The sequence below is a fragment of the Vipera ursinii genome (genome assembly GCF_947247035.1).
Source record: "Vipera ursinii genome assembly, chromosome: 1".
Classification (NCBI taxonomy): Eukaryota; Metazoa; Chordata; class Lepidosauria; order Squamata; family Viperidae; genus Vipera; species Vipera ursinii.
This window is the reverse complement of record NC_139512.1, coordinates 320,429,930-320,447,109: the sequence shown is the minus strand read 5'-3', so window position 1 is coordinate 320,447,109 and position 17,180 is coordinate 320,429,930. Positions and strand designations below refer to the sequence as shown.

Here is a 17,180-nt window from a genome sequence, read left to right as displayed (position 1 = left end):
TCTACCATGATATTCATGACATGAAATCGGAAGTACTGTAAGTATCCTTCTTGACATGCTTGTGGTGATGGTGCATGCAGTATGCAGTCAAGGTGAATTGCAAGTCTGAGATTTTTCAGAGGGCCATTTGATGATGCCGATGTGGTGCATGATGAAGTGTAGAGTCAGCCTGCTGGAGTCCTCTATCCTTCTTAATGCCTTGTCCACCATATGGGAAAATTCCTTTCCATGGAGAAGCAGTGTGCAAGTTTGTAGTTTGTAAGGAAAAGTCTGCATCAGTGTCCTCTCCTCCAAAGAGTGAGAGCTGCTTGGAGAAATGCAAATCCTTGAACTGCAAACATGCTTGCATGTATGGGTTCCTTCTTGGCCTAAACAATTCAGTATACCACCAGGGGCCACTAAGGTTGAAAGTTATTCTTTTCCAGGATTACAAAGCTTTAACAAAAGTTCCACCAGCAATATTTGGCTTGAAGTGACTACTGCATTAAAGAAACTGTCTGCATATGTGTTTATATATATATATATATATATATATGTATATGGTAGATACAATTACCCAAACACTTACCTCGTCTGCCCAGATATGGCTTAGTATAATCCCAACTATCATTGTCATTTCGAATAACATTAAGTCGAGTTGGCTGTTAAAATACAAGCAATACAGTGAATTTTAATAATTGCTTTTTATGCTAGAAAATAGAGAGGCTTAAGAAGATATGAACTTTACCCTTGCATATTCAATTTTTAATGTACAGCATCCTGCATATATATCCGCTCCATTGAGTGCAGCTTTTGCTTTCTGAGCACAAAGAACTGATTCAAACATAAGACATGTTAAGGATCTTTAGTTAGTCTTTAAAACAAAGCAATTACAAGACAAAATATTTTAGAAAAGAACTCTGTAGCTGTGCTAGAAGTCACTCAGAATCCCATTAACTGAGGTACTGACAACAGTAAATCTAGATTTGCTGGTAGATTTCTTGTTGATTGCCAGGATTAAATAGTCTCAGTTGTTATCAATACCAAGAATGAAATGACATTCAGCCTACATTATATTGCTAAAGGAGACAGTCTGGGGTGGTTTTCTTTGTGAACAAACTAAGAGCTATATTCAGTGCTTTGCATTTCAGAATCCATAACTCTTTAAATGTATGTCTTTTGTATTTAACTTTGATTAGAAGATTGCCCAAAAAAATCTAATCAAGCCCTGTATTCCTGAAGTCCTCTCTTTCCTATTTTATACTTAAGGCATTCTTTGTTTCCGATTTATTTAAATACAATTCTTGGAGACAAATGTGAGGAAAGTCATAATCATTCTTCTAAGTGTAATTTTATGCATTATTTTTTCATAAGCTGCAAGGCTAGCTCTACTTATTCAGGCCTACAAAGGCTCAGTTTGCATCCATCTCGATCTCACTGCCGATAGATGTCAGAATAAAATTGTTCTACAGAGCATTTAAGGAATAATTTATGGTTGTTATTTATGTCTACAGAGATTCATTCATCCAGGTCATGGTTGTCCCAAAGGTGCTTTTCCAAAAGGCAACTATATTTTCTTGGTTGTTTTTCTTTGAAAACATTTCACTTTTTAACCAAGAAGCTTCAGTTCAGTTCAGTTCAGTTCAGAGAAAGTATCAAGAAAGTCCTGTTGTCTTTTGGAAAAACACCTTTGGGCTGTTATTTACATTGCAGCTGGCACTGTTTTATTTTGTTTAATCTTTGGATTTTACGTTTTAGTTTTATTTGTCTGTACTGCGAGTTGTTCTAATTCAGTGGTTACATAAATATAAATGCAGAATAAACGAACAAGTAAATAAGCTTTCTGGTAAGTTCCTGTGCTATAGCATAACAATGCAGTAATAAAATTGGATAACAAAAATGTCTGCAATAGAACTGCCAGGCTCAGAGAGCACTAAGGACTCCACAGTTCAATCCTGAGCTATGTATATCTTCTTCTATTAGAAGAGTAATAAAAGGATATTCAACCATGGCTTGTATTCCATTTCTCTTGAATATGACAATACGTTGTACTTTCCCAACAGGATTGCATACTGTGTACAAGACATCCTACAAAACAGAGCAGCTGTTTTATCTTACAAGATTATTCAAAATGTTAACAAATAAAAATATATACAACTATTAAAAAGCCATTCTGACAAAAAAAGTCGAAATACTGTAATGCAATTCAGAAAAGAAAGTTTAAATTCACTTTCACTATACATACTTCAAATATTTTACATGCTGCACTGGTAAGTTTGCAAAGTTAGTATGCCCAATAGTTGTACCATTTATAAAATAGAACAGAACAAAATGAAGGGAAAATAATTATTTCCTGTCCAAATTATGCTGAAAAATGTTGAACTAATCTATTATAACTTTTTCACTATTTATTTACTTATTTTATATGCTGCGAATCTCACCTAGAGGCGACACCTTATAACCAAGCAAAACCACAAAATAAAATTTTAAAAAGTTAAAATAATATTAACATTAAAATTGACTTAAAAATAACAAAGATGGCAAAGAAGGGAACAAAATGCATATGAGGAAGAGGTGGGGCCTTATCCCAGTCCATTAATCACCTCCAGTATGATACACACCATTGGGACCTTGTTTTGGCCTGGATTATGGAAACAAAGAGATTACAGGACCGTCCTTGGAAAAGTTACAAGATTTAAGTGGCAATAAGTTAAAAGTATATATATTTATACATAATGTCATGAGAACTGAATTCAACTCAAATTCAACAGAACTCTGCATCCAAGCAGTGTTCTAGCTCTCCTGAAATCTTTCCACAACTGTCTTCACTTCACATAATGAAATTGTATCCTTCACTTTGCACAAGAAATCTATGGTTCAGTTATTCATTTTAAATAATGTTAAAATGGGATTACATAATAAATATAGGTAGTTTTTCATCCACATTCTTCCTATATAGCAGGGGTGTCAAACTCAATTTCATTGAGGGCCGCATCAGCATTGCGGTTGCCCTCAGGGGACCTGGTGGGTATGGCCAGGGTGGGCGTGGCCTACTGGGTGGGCGTGGCTAGAGTGCATATGGCCTACTGGATGGGCATGGCCAGCTCTACATCGTTCGCTTCAAGGGTGCCTATGGGGGCCTGGGCAGGAGTGGGACAGATCTGAGGGTCTCTGGCAGAAGGAGGGTCTCTGAGCCAGGGCCAAGGCAGAGGGGACCGTTCCCTCACTGTTTCCAGGATGGCTTTGCGGGCCACATGAAACCACTTCGCGGGCCGGATCCAGCCCCCGGGCCTTGTGTTTGACATGTCTGTTATATAGAAATGCAGTTATTTATTAACGTATGGAACTTATATACTGTTTCAATCATAATAATGAATCCAGTAATGAGAAGGACTCCTCAGTGCTCTCTGAGCTTGGTTGTTTGCATGCAGAAATTTCATTACCTGACTAGGTAACATCAACGCATTGATGATGTTATCTAGTTGGGTAATGAAATGTCTGCCAGTAAACAACCAGGTTCAGAAAACATCAAAGATTCCACAGTTCAATTCTGAGTCACATACGTTCACTTCCATGAGAAGGAAAATAAGACAAAAGGAAAAAACAGCTTTCCATTCTAAACGTATATTAAATATTTACTTTGAAATCATTTAGCTTTGACTTTGGTAGAAAATAGTACCGGTATGTTTACTTACAGAAACTTAAAACCATTGAGATTAAGACTACTAAAATTACAAAAGTAACTAACAAAAACAGGAAATGAAATCTGAATAAAGAAAAGCATAAGATACTGAGAACTCTAATAAATAATATATTACGAGACGCTCTTAAACAGGAAACTATTTCATCACTATCTCTTTTCCCATGAGCTATAGGTTGCTTAAGTGGCTTGCAAAAACTGTAACAGGCAAAAGAAGGATTAATCGCTAATTTTATAGTTCAGCCAAATTATTTTCTACAACCAAAGTAATATTGCTGCGGCATAAATGAGACCATATTTTCCCAGTTTTACAGAACAAAATATACTAAAAAGAACACATACGTATATATGAGGATGTTTTCACATTCATTATAAACCAGAAGGAACACTCTGAGATCCTGCCAATGTAAAAAGTAGGCAGGGAGGCACAAGCTTGCCACAAGCAAGCAGAGTATAGGACAATACAAAGCACCAAGGTAATTGAGATTTACGCTGTAAAGCAGACATACCACAGTAATTGGATATAAAGGATTCTGAATTGATAACAGCAGAACTTTGTTTCCACCAGATGGGTCATCAGTGTTTCCTGGACGAGTTATTCTTTTGCTTGTAGAGTAATTGAAAAATGCTTGCTGTCCTGCTATGTATACTGCCTCATCTGCTGCAAAAGTAACACACTTTTTGGCACTTTCAATATCCTCAAATTCTACCAAAGCTTGACGTTTAAATGGCATCATCATCACATAACTACAAGAAAAAAGCAACAAAACAACTAATTAGTTATTATAATTTAATTTAGCAATTAAGCTAAAGCAAAAAATTATATAACTTAATATACAATTCTTACTGCCATATGCACAAAAAAGGCAACTTACCGGTAATTTCTTAAAAGTTGAGTATAACGCAAACTATCAAATTAAAATTATATCTTTTAAATAACTATAGCCTATTAAAATTTTGATCATGAACAATTTCGTATGTTCTTATTTCAAATTAGCTGCTATGAAACATATTTATAAAAAGTAATACATATAAAACATGTCTAAATTATTTCACATACCTTGTCATGGAATATTTTTCACTAATCTGACAAAATCTGCGTATGTCTAGGAGCAAGGATCAGCAGATATGAATCATACTGGCTCAATACTCAGATTATGAAGAATCCCCCTAAGCATCTTGTTCTTTATTCAATTTAGAAAAATAATTCATTAAGGTTGCAAGTTCTACAGTTTTACATTATATCCAAACATGCCTTGATTTTGGATTGTTTAGAAATCATTGATCATAGCTTCATCATTCAAATGTAATGAAACTCTATTGGCTGGTTTGTGCATAATATTATGCCATAATGTGATGAACTATTTTTAACAGCTTGAGCTATGAAATTAGATCATTTCAACAAGCCATAAAAATTGTTTTAGCCTTTTATATAAATTCAGCCACAGCAAAATGCAGTTCCCCTTTATAACTTTTTTTAAAAAAATCATTAATTTAATTTTAATTTAATTTAATTTATTAATATTTCTATACCGCCCTTCTCCCGAAGGACTCAGGGCGGTGTACAGGGCAAGAATAAACCTACCATATAGTCCCAAATTTTTCAAGAGCTTCCACAAGGTCTGCTTCCACAACGGACTCACAAAGACCACGAACATGGACCACAGGAGAAACGGAAACTTTGTGATGACTGCCTCCTGCATCCTAATAAAAGCATTTTAAGTTTCTTTTTAAATCTTACTATAACAAATGTAATATTGTGACCTATGAAGTTACAAACTACTTTCATGTTTAACCTCATCTACTTATAACCTAAATATAAAACATTTTGTCTAAATTTACTTGTTATAACAGTACATTTTTCTCTAGCTCTAGCTTGAACGTTGGATACTTTTAGACGGCTTTTTCACAAGTAATGGCAATTCTAAATGTCCTTCTGAACATTTTAAAGAAAGAAGGGAAGGGAAAGGAAGGGAAGGGACTATGATATGAAAATCAATTTTAAACCACAATTTTACATTCCAACAAACTTTAGGTTATATAACTTTTCCAGTTTAGTGATTACAATTATAGATTATTTTAATATAACTTGGAGAGAAGAACAACAAAGTTGTGAAAGACACAGGAAATTAATACACTCTAATTGCCAGAATACAGCCAGACTCTAAGCAGACAACTGGAGCCATTCAAAGATGAACAATTCTCTGCATTTCTTATTCAAAGAGGTAATCTGTAAAATAATATGTTTACAATAGCATCATCTTAACTTAATTTATTACTGCCTGAAGGTCCATCACCAAAAATAAAATGGGTGATCTGATTGTCACTGAACGTTTTCCACTTTTACGAAACAATGCATTTATAAAATTAATAATTAAGATGTTATCAGAAGTTTAATCAAAGTATTCATATATATTAAATGAAAAATGAAAAAATGAATTGGCAGATAACTGTCTTTAGAACAGAACTATTTATGGATACAACTCTTAAGAAAATAGTTTTCAGTACATTTTTATTCTTTAAAATCTAAATGTGGGGGAAATTATATTGTTTAAAATATATACAATATTTCAAGCCAAGAAATATTGAATTAGTTTTGAGATTTGTTCTCTGAAACTAGAAATGTTAGTTCAGATAATGTACTAACTAAATTATGGATAGATATATTTTATTAGCTGCATTTGCTCAACAAAACAAGTGAATGGAAATAATGCTTATTTGTAGATAAGCCATATTAATTTTAATTTTCAAATATATTTTGAATTAAAATTGTTTGAATTATTTATATATTTCATTACTATCAACTAAACTACACCATGAAACAATTTTATGTATGTAAGAAATAAATTTACATCAACAGACTTGTGCTTTCAGACATTGCTCTTCTAATTATAAATACTTGTCTAATTATACTGTATCTGCAACATGGGCAAGATAGCTTATGTGTGGAATTATGCAGCTAACATATATTTGTACTCCTTTCCTGCAGTTTCTTCACTACAACAATATTGTACATGTTTGAAACGTATCTAGTGATTTGTCCTATTCAATTATTGCTTGATAATATACAAATACTGTACCCTGGCATTCTATGATTCAGGCTAGTGTACATATCCCAATAAGAGGGCCATTTCTGACAGTGAAGCATTAAAATTAATTCCCTACCTATCCTCAGTTTTCCTGGGCTCCAAGATCACTGCAGATGGGGACTGCAGCCAAAAAATTAAAAGACGCTTGCTCCTGGGGAGGAAAGCTATGGCAAATCTAGACAGCATACTAAAAAGCAGAGATGTCACCCTGCCAACAAAAGTGCATATAGTCAAAGCTATGGTTTTCCCAGTTGTGAAAGCTGGACCATAAGAAAGGCTGAGCGCCAAAGAACTGAAGCCTTTGAACTATGGTGCTGGAGAAGACTCCTGCGAGTCCCCTGGACTGCAAGGCGATCAAACCGGTCAGTCCTAGAGGAGATCAATCCTGACTGCTCTTTAGAAGGCCAGATCCTGAAGCTGAAACTCGAATACTTTGGCCACCTAATGAGAAGGAAGGACTCACTGGAGAAGAGCCTAATGCAGGGAAAGATTGAGGGCAATAGAAGAAGGGGACGACAGAGAATGAGGTGGCTGGATGGAGTCACTGAAGCAGTAGGCGTGAGCTTAAATGGACTCCAGAAGATGGTAGAGGACAGGAAGGCCTGGAGGAATGTTGTCCATGGGGTCTCGATGGGTTGGACACGACTTCGTAACTAACAACAACAATCCTCAGTTTCTGAGAATTTCTCCTTAGAATGGCTTATTCTTCTTGCTAATGTTTCCCATAAACAGACAACAGATAAAGCAGTTCCTGAATTCTTTCCAGAACCTGTACTAGCGGTGGCCATGCTGTATTTCCTTCTGAATTATAATGTAACATGTTGCATATGCATGTCCCCTCTTTCCTTGTGTTGCACCTATAAATGTGAGTACTGGGAGTATGAGATAAACTGAATGTTCAGCTCTGGATCCCAGGACAAGGGGAGGGAGGAACATTTTAATCAAACTGTTCAGCTGCTTTTCCCATAGCAATGCACTGGAAGGATTTTTTCAGAATCTTCTTCAACAGCCCTAGGATGGATCTGGATCCTTTTCAACTAGCTCTTTCTCTTGCTGACTCCCCTCCAAAATACCAAATTATGACCTGTTTTATTTTGTTTTTGAGTAGTTAACTCTAGTTGATGAACAAAATTTCAAGCCCCTTTCTGCTGAGTTAAAAACTGTAAAAATGAAAAGTGATAAAATCTGTAGTCTCAACAACATAATAACGACCAGGTTGTGAGAATTCTAGCTAATTGTAGTTCAATCAGTAACCCATGAATAAGCAAGCCATATGGCAGAATGATGAACAGAACAAACCTACTGCAGACCAAGGCTTAAATAAAATTGTAAAATATTTTGCAGTTGAAATGTCTAATTTGAAATCTGAAACAGCCAGCCTGACCTGCAGAATTCTAACATGATCCCAATTACTTCAGGTATTATTTCCAAGCTCAAATATGCAGAGCTGTCTGTTTCTGGGATCAGAGCACTTCCCATACTTTATAGCCAAAACAGTATGGATATAATATAATGCATTTTGAAGTTGAAGTGTTCAGTAGAGGCACAGTTGTAGCTCATCTGAGCCACTGACTTGAATGGCTCTGCTGTAAGCTCTATTATCACTGCTTTATTTATAAGTATGACATATATACCGACAAAATAAATATATTCTCTGTACAATAATTGGCAGGAAAAGATGAAGAACTCCAAACGACTGTAATATATTCTTGTCCTAATCTGTTATTCTTACATCCCACAAGAGTAGAGTCCCACAACTGTAGTACAAAGCTTACTTAGAAGACTGAAAATACAACTCCAATAACAAAGACTGCAAGAGTTATCAGCTTCCAATTCACAACTCTCTTCCCTTCTTGAGATGAATGAGGGAAGGAAAACAAACCTGGCAGAAGACGATATACTACTGAGTCCAGGATTCCTTGTCAGAACAAAGAAAAAAAATCACAGCTTTTCATCTCCCTACAATTTGAAAGCGACGGTGAACATGTATGTTACGATGCCAGTTCCCAATTTGTGGGACGCCAAGAGACTGAAAAGGATTTAAAGATGTTCAGCTTGTGAATCCGCTTAGGCTTAGGACAGGGGTCTTCAAACTTGGCCCTTTTATGACTTGTGGACTTCAACTCCCAGAATTCCTCAGCCAGCAAAGCTGGCTGAGGAATTCTGGGAGTTGAAGTCCACAAGTCATAAAAGGGCCAAGTTTGAAGACCCCTGGCTTAGGATATGCAAGGGGAATTCGGAAAGAAAGCCTACCCGGATTCTCAAAAATCAAGATGGAATATACCGTAGTTTAAAGACTTCCCACCGTCAATGCACGGCTGATCAGGATCTTAAAAAAAAAAACCAAAAAAAACCCCCCTAGCCTTTTAAAGATGCGTTAAATCCCGGGCCAGGACCTCCACAGGCTCCTCAACGAACACCAACATCACCCCGCTCTCCCCTGAATTGGGCCACCCCGAGTAAACCCGTAAGCTGGACAGCCGGCGAGCGACGGGAACAAAAAAAGACGCCCGCTTTCCTCACCCCTCCGGAGAAGCCGCCTGCGCGAGGGGCGGCCTTTTCCCGGCGGCTCTCGGCCTCCTCTGCCCCATACTCGATCTCCCCCTCTTCGGCCGCGGCGCTGGGTTTCAGCCGCTTGGCCTGGCTCTCGTACGCGCCGTCCTCCTCCTCCTCGTACTGTTCCCCAGAGGACGGGGAAGACATGGCGGCGGCGGCGGCGGCTGCTTTTGCGAAGGCGCACAACCGGCGCGCGAAAGAAAGAAAGGAAAAAAAAAACGCGAAAAGATCGGTTAAGGCCTGCCAGAGAGACGCCCCGGCGCGATAAAAGACCAGACCCACACTACAGCGACTAACGTTTACCCACACAAATCTAAGCAACGCGGAGGACGGACCGGTAAAGGTCCCTCCTCAAGATAGGGCCGAGTCTTAAGTGTGCACGTCGTGATTGGCTGGAGGAGAAGCTTCTCAGAAGCGCCTCAACGTGCGAGTGGAGATTTGGAACGCTTATCACGCCCAGAATATAAAGACCTCCCTTTTTTGCCCCCCCTATGTAGGTTCTGTTCTGCCCTTTCCGAACCGGCTATCGCGATCCGTTCAAAGGAAGCGCGGCCAGGCGTGCTTTTGTTATCGCCCCCCCCTTTTGTGTGTGTGTGTGTACGTGTGTATACACACACACACACATACACACATGTAATGTGTTTTGCCAAATAGGCGAGGCTGGAGCAATAAGATTTGTTTTTCAGAAAGGTCACTTGGAAGTCAAAGATTTTTATATATTTTTAAAATGCCTTCAACAGGCAGCATTGTTGTTTTGCACTTTTTTTTTAAGTGAGAGGCCCAGAAAATGTTGTTGGCCAAATTCGGGAATATCAAGTCATGTTGAATGTGGTTACATCCAGATAAACCTAAGTACTGTATGTAGGCTTACAATTTCAAATAATGCTGAAGGGGTAACAAGCGAGGTGGAAAAGCTGCTGGTTCATCATAGACTTCAGGGACAAGCGATTTTAAAAATGGGCAAGCCACAGTTTTCCCTGTAAGCAGCCTGATGTGCCAATGGGGTTTTGAGCACTGATCATAAGGCTGCAAGTCTCTGTGTACAGTAATCAAATAAGTACTGCAATTCTGTGAATTGTGAAAGGATTTGATATCTTGTTCTTTTCCTCCCTGTATTATTTCCCCTTCAAAATCATTCTGAGTAGTGATCCATATGTCCTATTTTATCTCAGCTCCAGTTATAGTCAGCTAACTGCAAATTATCCTCAGCTTGTCTCCAGCCAAAGGCAACGGTCTGTCTTGTCTTATTCTACCTTAAGAACAGTGCTTTCCTAGTTCTGCTGGCCCAAGCAGTGCTCTATGCCTGCTGTTCTTCATTTCTTTAAGGCAAAGGTTTCTATTTCAAGTGAATACCATGCAATATGGCAGGACTATATTTCCCCTGCACTCACTGATTTCTGTCCTTCCTGACCATTTCATCTTGGTACTGGGCTGCCTGTTCCTTTTTAAGCAGGCCTGATCTTCCCAGCAGACCAATGAAAAACTGGATTTTTTTTCTTTGAACAGGTTTATCCATAGAATGCTACAAGGATTTTTTTAATCAAATGAAACTGACAAACGTCAGCCAATATCTCCTTCTAGACTAAATAATAGACACAAAGTAAGTCTATCAGAAGATGCTTCAAGTGGATGGGGACTCTTACAAAAGCTCCATCAATAAAATCATATGTCTTCAAAGACACCCCCCACATACAGAGAGAGAAAGAAAAATCACTGGTATTTATTTTCCTGTATGAGTGGGAAAGTAAGAAACGGAGGATACCATCAATCAGAGATCATGGTAACTGTTTTCAGGACAACTGCCCAGCATCATTGCCAGAACTGAAGAATTACTGAAGTCTGGATAGCATTTTTCTTAAGCAAGCTTCATTTTAAGTTAGGTGTTTGTGTGTCAAAACAATCAAGATGATGAGTACAACTGAATGCAATTAAAGCCACATCCATTTTTAACATGTATTGCACACATCACACCAACGTTAAAAGGAAAGGAACTTCAATTGTGTGACTATACTCTCCCTCTTAACTTCTTTGACCACTTCCTTTCTATGGATGCCCCTGATTCTCATTTCCAGGTTACATAGAACAGCCCTAATGAATTCCTCATTAATTTTGCACAGATTGGTTACTATAATAATAACAAAGTTGGAAAGGACCTCGGAGGTCATCTAGTCCAACGCCCCACTCAGGCAGGAAACCCTATACCAGACATGTCAAACTTGTGATGTCACGTGACGTCACACAAGTCATCGGGATGTTTTTGCCATTGTCAGCAATGGGGTGGGTGTGACTTCCGGATGATGCATCCGGCCAGCGGGCTGGCAGTTTGACACCCCTGCCCTGTACCATTTCAGACAAATGGCTGTCCAGTCTCTTCTTAAAAACTTCCAGTGTTGGAGCATTCACTGCTTCTGGAGGCAGGTTGTTCCATTGATTAATTGTTCTAACTGTCAGGAAATTTCTCCTTAGTTCTAGGTTGCTTCTCTCCTTGATTAGTTTCCATCCATTGCTTCTTGTCTTGCCTTCAGGTGCTTTGGAGAATAGCTTGACTCCCTCTTCCTTGTGGTAACCCCTGTGGCAACTGATGATTGTTCTGTTGGCAGATGCTGTTTAATCAGTAAAACAACTGATTATAACCTAAAAATCTTCCTTTCTCCAGTATTAGGATTAATGTGTGGTTAGATCTTCCATTTTCTCACCAATATCTTGCTTTTTTAATTTTATTAATATTTTAGTCTAATTAAACTTTTAATTTTTAAAATTTCACTTTCATCTTTTAATTGCATTTTAAAAAAGTATTATTGTAGTGTAAAATTTTCTGCTAGGTCAACAGAAGCTACTTTTATTTTTTTTAGTAAGTAATGAAGATGGGGATATAACTAAGCAAGATTAAGTGGCATCTTCAGATTGAAGATTTTTGTTGTTATTTAAACTGACATATTAAAAATCATACATTATTCTTTTACTATGGGTGCAGCTATTGTTTGCATTTTTCAAGCAGTTCTGGAGATAGGAAAATCGTGGTTTAATGGGGAGGGCTCCCTGTGTTGTATTCGTTTAGTATTAGAAAAGGAAATATTTATATTGTTTTATATGATATGACTTTTTCAAAGTTTTCATTCCATATTATTATACAGGTAGTGTTTGACTTATGACTAGTCGATTAGCAACTGAAGTTACAATGGAGCCCTCCCAAAAAGGTACTTATGACCTGGTTCTAAAGTTCTGATGGCTATCTCCCCAGTTACATGACCACATTTTGAGCACTTGGCAACTATGATTTACAATAATTTTGCCAAAAATTAGCATTTTCTTCTAGTTTCCCACAAAAATGCCCCATAGCAAACAATGAGTTCACTCATGGCATTCACTTAACAACTGCTACAAAAAAGGTTGTAACACTGGGTCAGTTATATGGGTGACCTGCTTTATGGCTGTCATGACTTACAACTGTAGTTGTCAGACTCAATTATGGCCATAGGTCGAGGACTACCTGTAATGGTATTCTGTTGAAAATGACAATAACAAAAGATTTATGCTAAAATGTCTGTTTGCATCCCACTCAAACAAAGTATTACAACTTCTTAATAATAAAAATACACATCTTATAAACATCAATTACTGATAGAGCAGAATATTTGTAGCTCAGGATTGAACTGTGGGATCCTTGGTTGTTTTCTTGCAGATGTTTCATTACCCAAAAGGAGTGGGATTTGCTCTCTTTGTATATACTAGTGACTTGTGTTGTCAGTGTTAGTGGGACTTTTCCTGGTGGTTTCTTGATAGGGCTGTTGTTTGCTGTTAGCTTGTTTGCCTGAGTTGGTTAATTAAGGTATTTTTTATTTTTTCATTGTTGATCTAGTATTATTCTTGGTATTAATCTCTATTTATCTGTTGATTGCTGATGGAGGAGGTGTTTTGGTTTTTTGCTTTCCTTTTTGGCTTTTTGATTATCTCTTTGGAATTGTATGCAGATGTTTATCTATATGTATCTGTTGTGGCTGATTTGTCTGAGTGCCAGACTTCCAAAAATTCTCTGGTGTTTTTTTTGGACTTGGCTTGGTTTGGGATGCTTACAATTTCCCAGTTGAAACTATGGTTAAATCTGTCCAATTATTTTAAGATTACAGAGTTTTCATCAAGTTTTCTGACTACTAGCAATTGGTAATATGCCTATTACAATAGATAAAAAAAATCACTGATGCTGAACAGTCCCTGAAGGCATGATGGACCAGTAGATTTTCACTGAAAGGCTGTCATTAAAGGAGCTAATCTAATTAGCACCATGATGAAAAAGCAGCTCTTTCTAGCTTTCCTTCATAAAATTGGGAGACCAAGAATAGCTTCTCCAAGGAGGAGCTCCTTAGACATATGAACTCAAGAAGTCCTGCAGGAATCCTGGTGCCAAACTCGCATTCAATTTTATTAGTACAAACCAGCACATAGATTTGCACCATGAAACCTATTGCTGACCTGCACAAGGTATGCAAAATAAGTATAAAATGATGAACAACAAATCCCAGTTAACTATTTGAACCAACTTCTGTGTCTAGGTGATTATCAAAAGGAGTCCTATGCAGAGCTCATTGCAAATCAAATGATTACAAAACATGAATAACCAAGTCTTCCCAGTCCAACAATTGATGCATCAGTTGAAACTGGGCCAAAGCCCTCCTGCCATGACTTCCACCTGTGAGTCAAATGACCCAAATTATAAACCTGCTCCCACAGAGATAGTGCCATTCCTTCAAGGGGCAGCACTGGTGTACAAAGAGCAACTGGCTTTAGTTCAATTGTAGGATATTCTGTCCCACTGGACTGAACACACATTAGGACCAATATATGTAGAATAGTCCAAAATATAAGATCCTTCTTCCTACTTTTGCTTAAAGTTTAGTATCTCTACATAGGTTTTGGGATTCTATTTTGCTGCATAACTTAATTATGACTGTACCCCCTTGTAGATATAACATGTTTAAAAGTTCAGTTATAATTCATTACTGGACAAGGTGAATGAATATACTTCTAGTCCCAAAGAGTTTTACTGTGGCAGGTTCTTAACATCCACTGTTCTTAGGGAGGAAAAGAATAAAAGCTTATGCTGTATACTTAAATATAAACTTAGGCATCTTTCAGAGTAAAAATTAATTCCAAATTAATAAGTAATAGAAATATCTTATCTTGTATTTAAGAGGTGTTGTTTCCATTATAAAGGTATTTTCCTGAATTGCATTATTCAAGTGGTTTGGGGTTTCACATATGGTTTCACCTCATTACATGCTGGTTTAAAGGAAATGTCTGCACTCAAGCATAACCACACTTGCTGAAGTAATGTTTCCTCCAACAACCAGCACAACAACAAAATCTAAGTATCTGACAAACTTGAATTTGTCCAAACTATACTGCTACCCAGAGTTGTTTGGAATGGGCAGGTGAGAAATGCTATTAATAAATAAATAAACACCAATAGTCAAGGTAATGGTAAAGAAGTCCTCTATTTTTGGTAACTACATAAATACAATTGTGCAATTTTCTTGGCACCAAGACAAACATGGCTTGCTAATGCCTTCAGCATGTTATTTCCAGAAGAGGCCTATTGCTCTAGTACAGGGGTGTCAAACTGCCGGCCCGCAGGCCAGATGTGTCACGCCGAAGCTGCACTCACCCCATTGCTGGCAATGGCAAAACTGTTACAATATGTTGCGCAACATCATGTGACAACGGGTTTGACATGTATGCTCTAGTTTTTTCAGTAGTTCCATCATATATGTGATTAACTTGCATCCTCTTAAGTCTATAAGTTCCTTAAGGGGGCAGACAATTCTGTAGCTTGTATATTAATCTGCATGATACTATAGCACATTTTTTATTAAGAAAATTTATGTAATTACCCAGCTCGCTCATGGTGACTTTGGGAGGCTTACAAAGATAAAATCCAATGCAGAAATCTCCCCACCCCACCCCCCAACACTCCATATTACTCAGAACACTCCAGGCTCATTATTAATTTAATTTAATTTAATTTAATTTTAATTCCATTTATATCCCGCCCTTCTCCGAAGACTCAGGGCGGCTTACAAGCTTAGCAGTAGCCTTCATTCTATGTATATGCCTGCTTATTAGGGCTTTCACACCCCTCCCAAGCGGCATTATTACAAAGTCAGCTTAATTGCCCCCAACAATCTGGGTCCTCATTTTACCTACCTCGGAAGGATGGAAGGCTGAGTCAACCTTGAAATTAGAATATGTCTTCAGGGCCTTTCAAGAGTGTCACAGTGGAGGCCAAAATTGATCCTGCAGGAAGGAAGGAGCCACCACAGAGAAGGCCCTTCTTTGTCTCACTAGATGGACCTCCTTTAAGAGAGGGGACTGATAATATTCCCTGCATCCCTGCTCTGGTGCATCAGGTAAATAACCTGGTCCCATGCCAGGTAGGGCTTTGAAGATGACAACCATCACTTTGAATTGGAACCAGAAGTACATTGGCAGCCAATAAAGCTCCTGCAAGAGAGCTGATACTTGTGCAAATCTAGGTTTGCACAAAACATGTGGGTTGCCACATTTTGAACCAACTGAAACTTCTGGATACTGAATTTTCAACAATACAGACTTTTTGCCAAAGATGCAGATTGCCCCGTTTAATTTTACTGCAGGTGTTTAATTTTTGAGCTCTGAAAGTGTTGTGTTCTGAGATGTTGGAGGCATTGACGAGGAAAAGGTGAAGGTGAAAGTAACAACGTTTATTAGGTTAACACAGAAGCGGCTCTAACAGCGGCTTTGATATCTATTTATATGGACCGCCGATAGGCAGCAGCCAATCAAATTAAAGCTAGTTTCCCACCCAAAACACAAACTTACAATACTGTAGACCAGACATGTCAAACACAAGGCCCAGAGGCCAGATCCGGCCTGCAAAGTGGTTTCATGTGGCCCCCGAAGCCATCCTGGAAACAGTGAGGGAACGGTCCCCGCTGCCTTGGCCCTGGCCCAGAGACCCTCCTTCTGCTAGAGAACCCCAGATCTGTCCCACTCCTGCCCAGGCCCCCATAGGCACCCTTGATGCCAATGATGTAGAGCTGGCCATGCCCACCCAGTAGGCCATACGCACTCCAGCTGCGCCCACCCAGTAGGCTGCGCCCACCCTGGCCATACCCACCCAGCCCCCCCCCGAGGGCAACCACAATGCTGATGTGGCCCTCAATGAAATTGAGTTTGACACCCCTGCTGTAGACAGACAGTTAAGAGTTTAAACGAATACAGCAGTTACCCCTTTATAACTGCTCATATCAATTCACATCAATACATAACAGACAGATATCCATATATGGGGGAAAAATCAGCATGAACAAGTACATGTATGATCTTCTTAGATTAAGAACAATCTGGTGAGACTCCTTTTGGAATGAACTAGATGAGAATGTTAATTATATAGGAGATAGAAAATCTGCACAAATTCTGTATCACATTTTAAAATCTAAAATGACACAATAAAGATGCTGGTCAATAAAACTATTTTTAGTTTCAGCTGCTCATACGTAATACACCACAAGCCAATACAGCACTGAATTGCTTTTTAAATCATTTGCTGAGTGGTTAACACAAGCAATTTTCTACATGTTACAACAAGTTCTTGAAAAAGCAAATGCAGTTCTTCAAGGTACATTAATTTATGCGAAAGGTCATTATCTCTGTTACTATGCAGCAAGGAGAATTTTAAAAAGATCATTATCTTCTGCATTCCCATTTGTATAACACACACACACACAAACACACAAATGAATAGAAATAGGCAATCATTTTAAGAGATCTGAAGTAGTTTTGGGAGAGATTTCATATATCCAGTGACATACAGACATAAG

General features: G+C 38.2%; 1 protein-coding gene across 2 annotated transcripts in view; it reads right to left on the bottom strand.

Annotated features, from left to right (window-relative positions):
• The window catches only part of HNRNPLL (heterogeneous nuclear ribonucleoprotein L like), a 33,547-nt gene extending 23,907 nt beyond the window's left edge, over nucleotides 1–9,640 (bottom strand). The window contains exons 1-6 of one of the 2 annotated variants that reach the window (XM_083350590.1): nucleotides 9,292–9,640; nucleotides 5,265–5,383; nucleotides 4,189–4,426; nucleotides 1,982–2,067; nucleotides 728–824; nucleotides 569–641 (exon numbers count right to left, since the gene is read on the bottom strand). In XM_083350590.1, coding sequence (XP_083206716.1) covers nucleotides 569–641; nucleotides 728–824; nucleotides 1,982–2,067; nucleotides 4,189–4,426; nucleotides 5,265–5,383; nucleotides 9,292–9,471 — 793 coding nt within the window. In that variant the 5' untranslated portion in view covers nucleotides 9,472–9,640. The remainder of the gene's footprint in view (nucleotides 1–568; nucleotides 642–727; nucleotides 825–1,981; nucleotides 2,068–4,188; nucleotides 4,427–5,264; nucleotides 5,384–9,291) is intronic. The other variant, XM_083350589.1, reaches the window with a different exon arrangement.
• Between the last annotated feature and the right edge of the window lie 7,540 nt (nucleotides 9,641–17,180).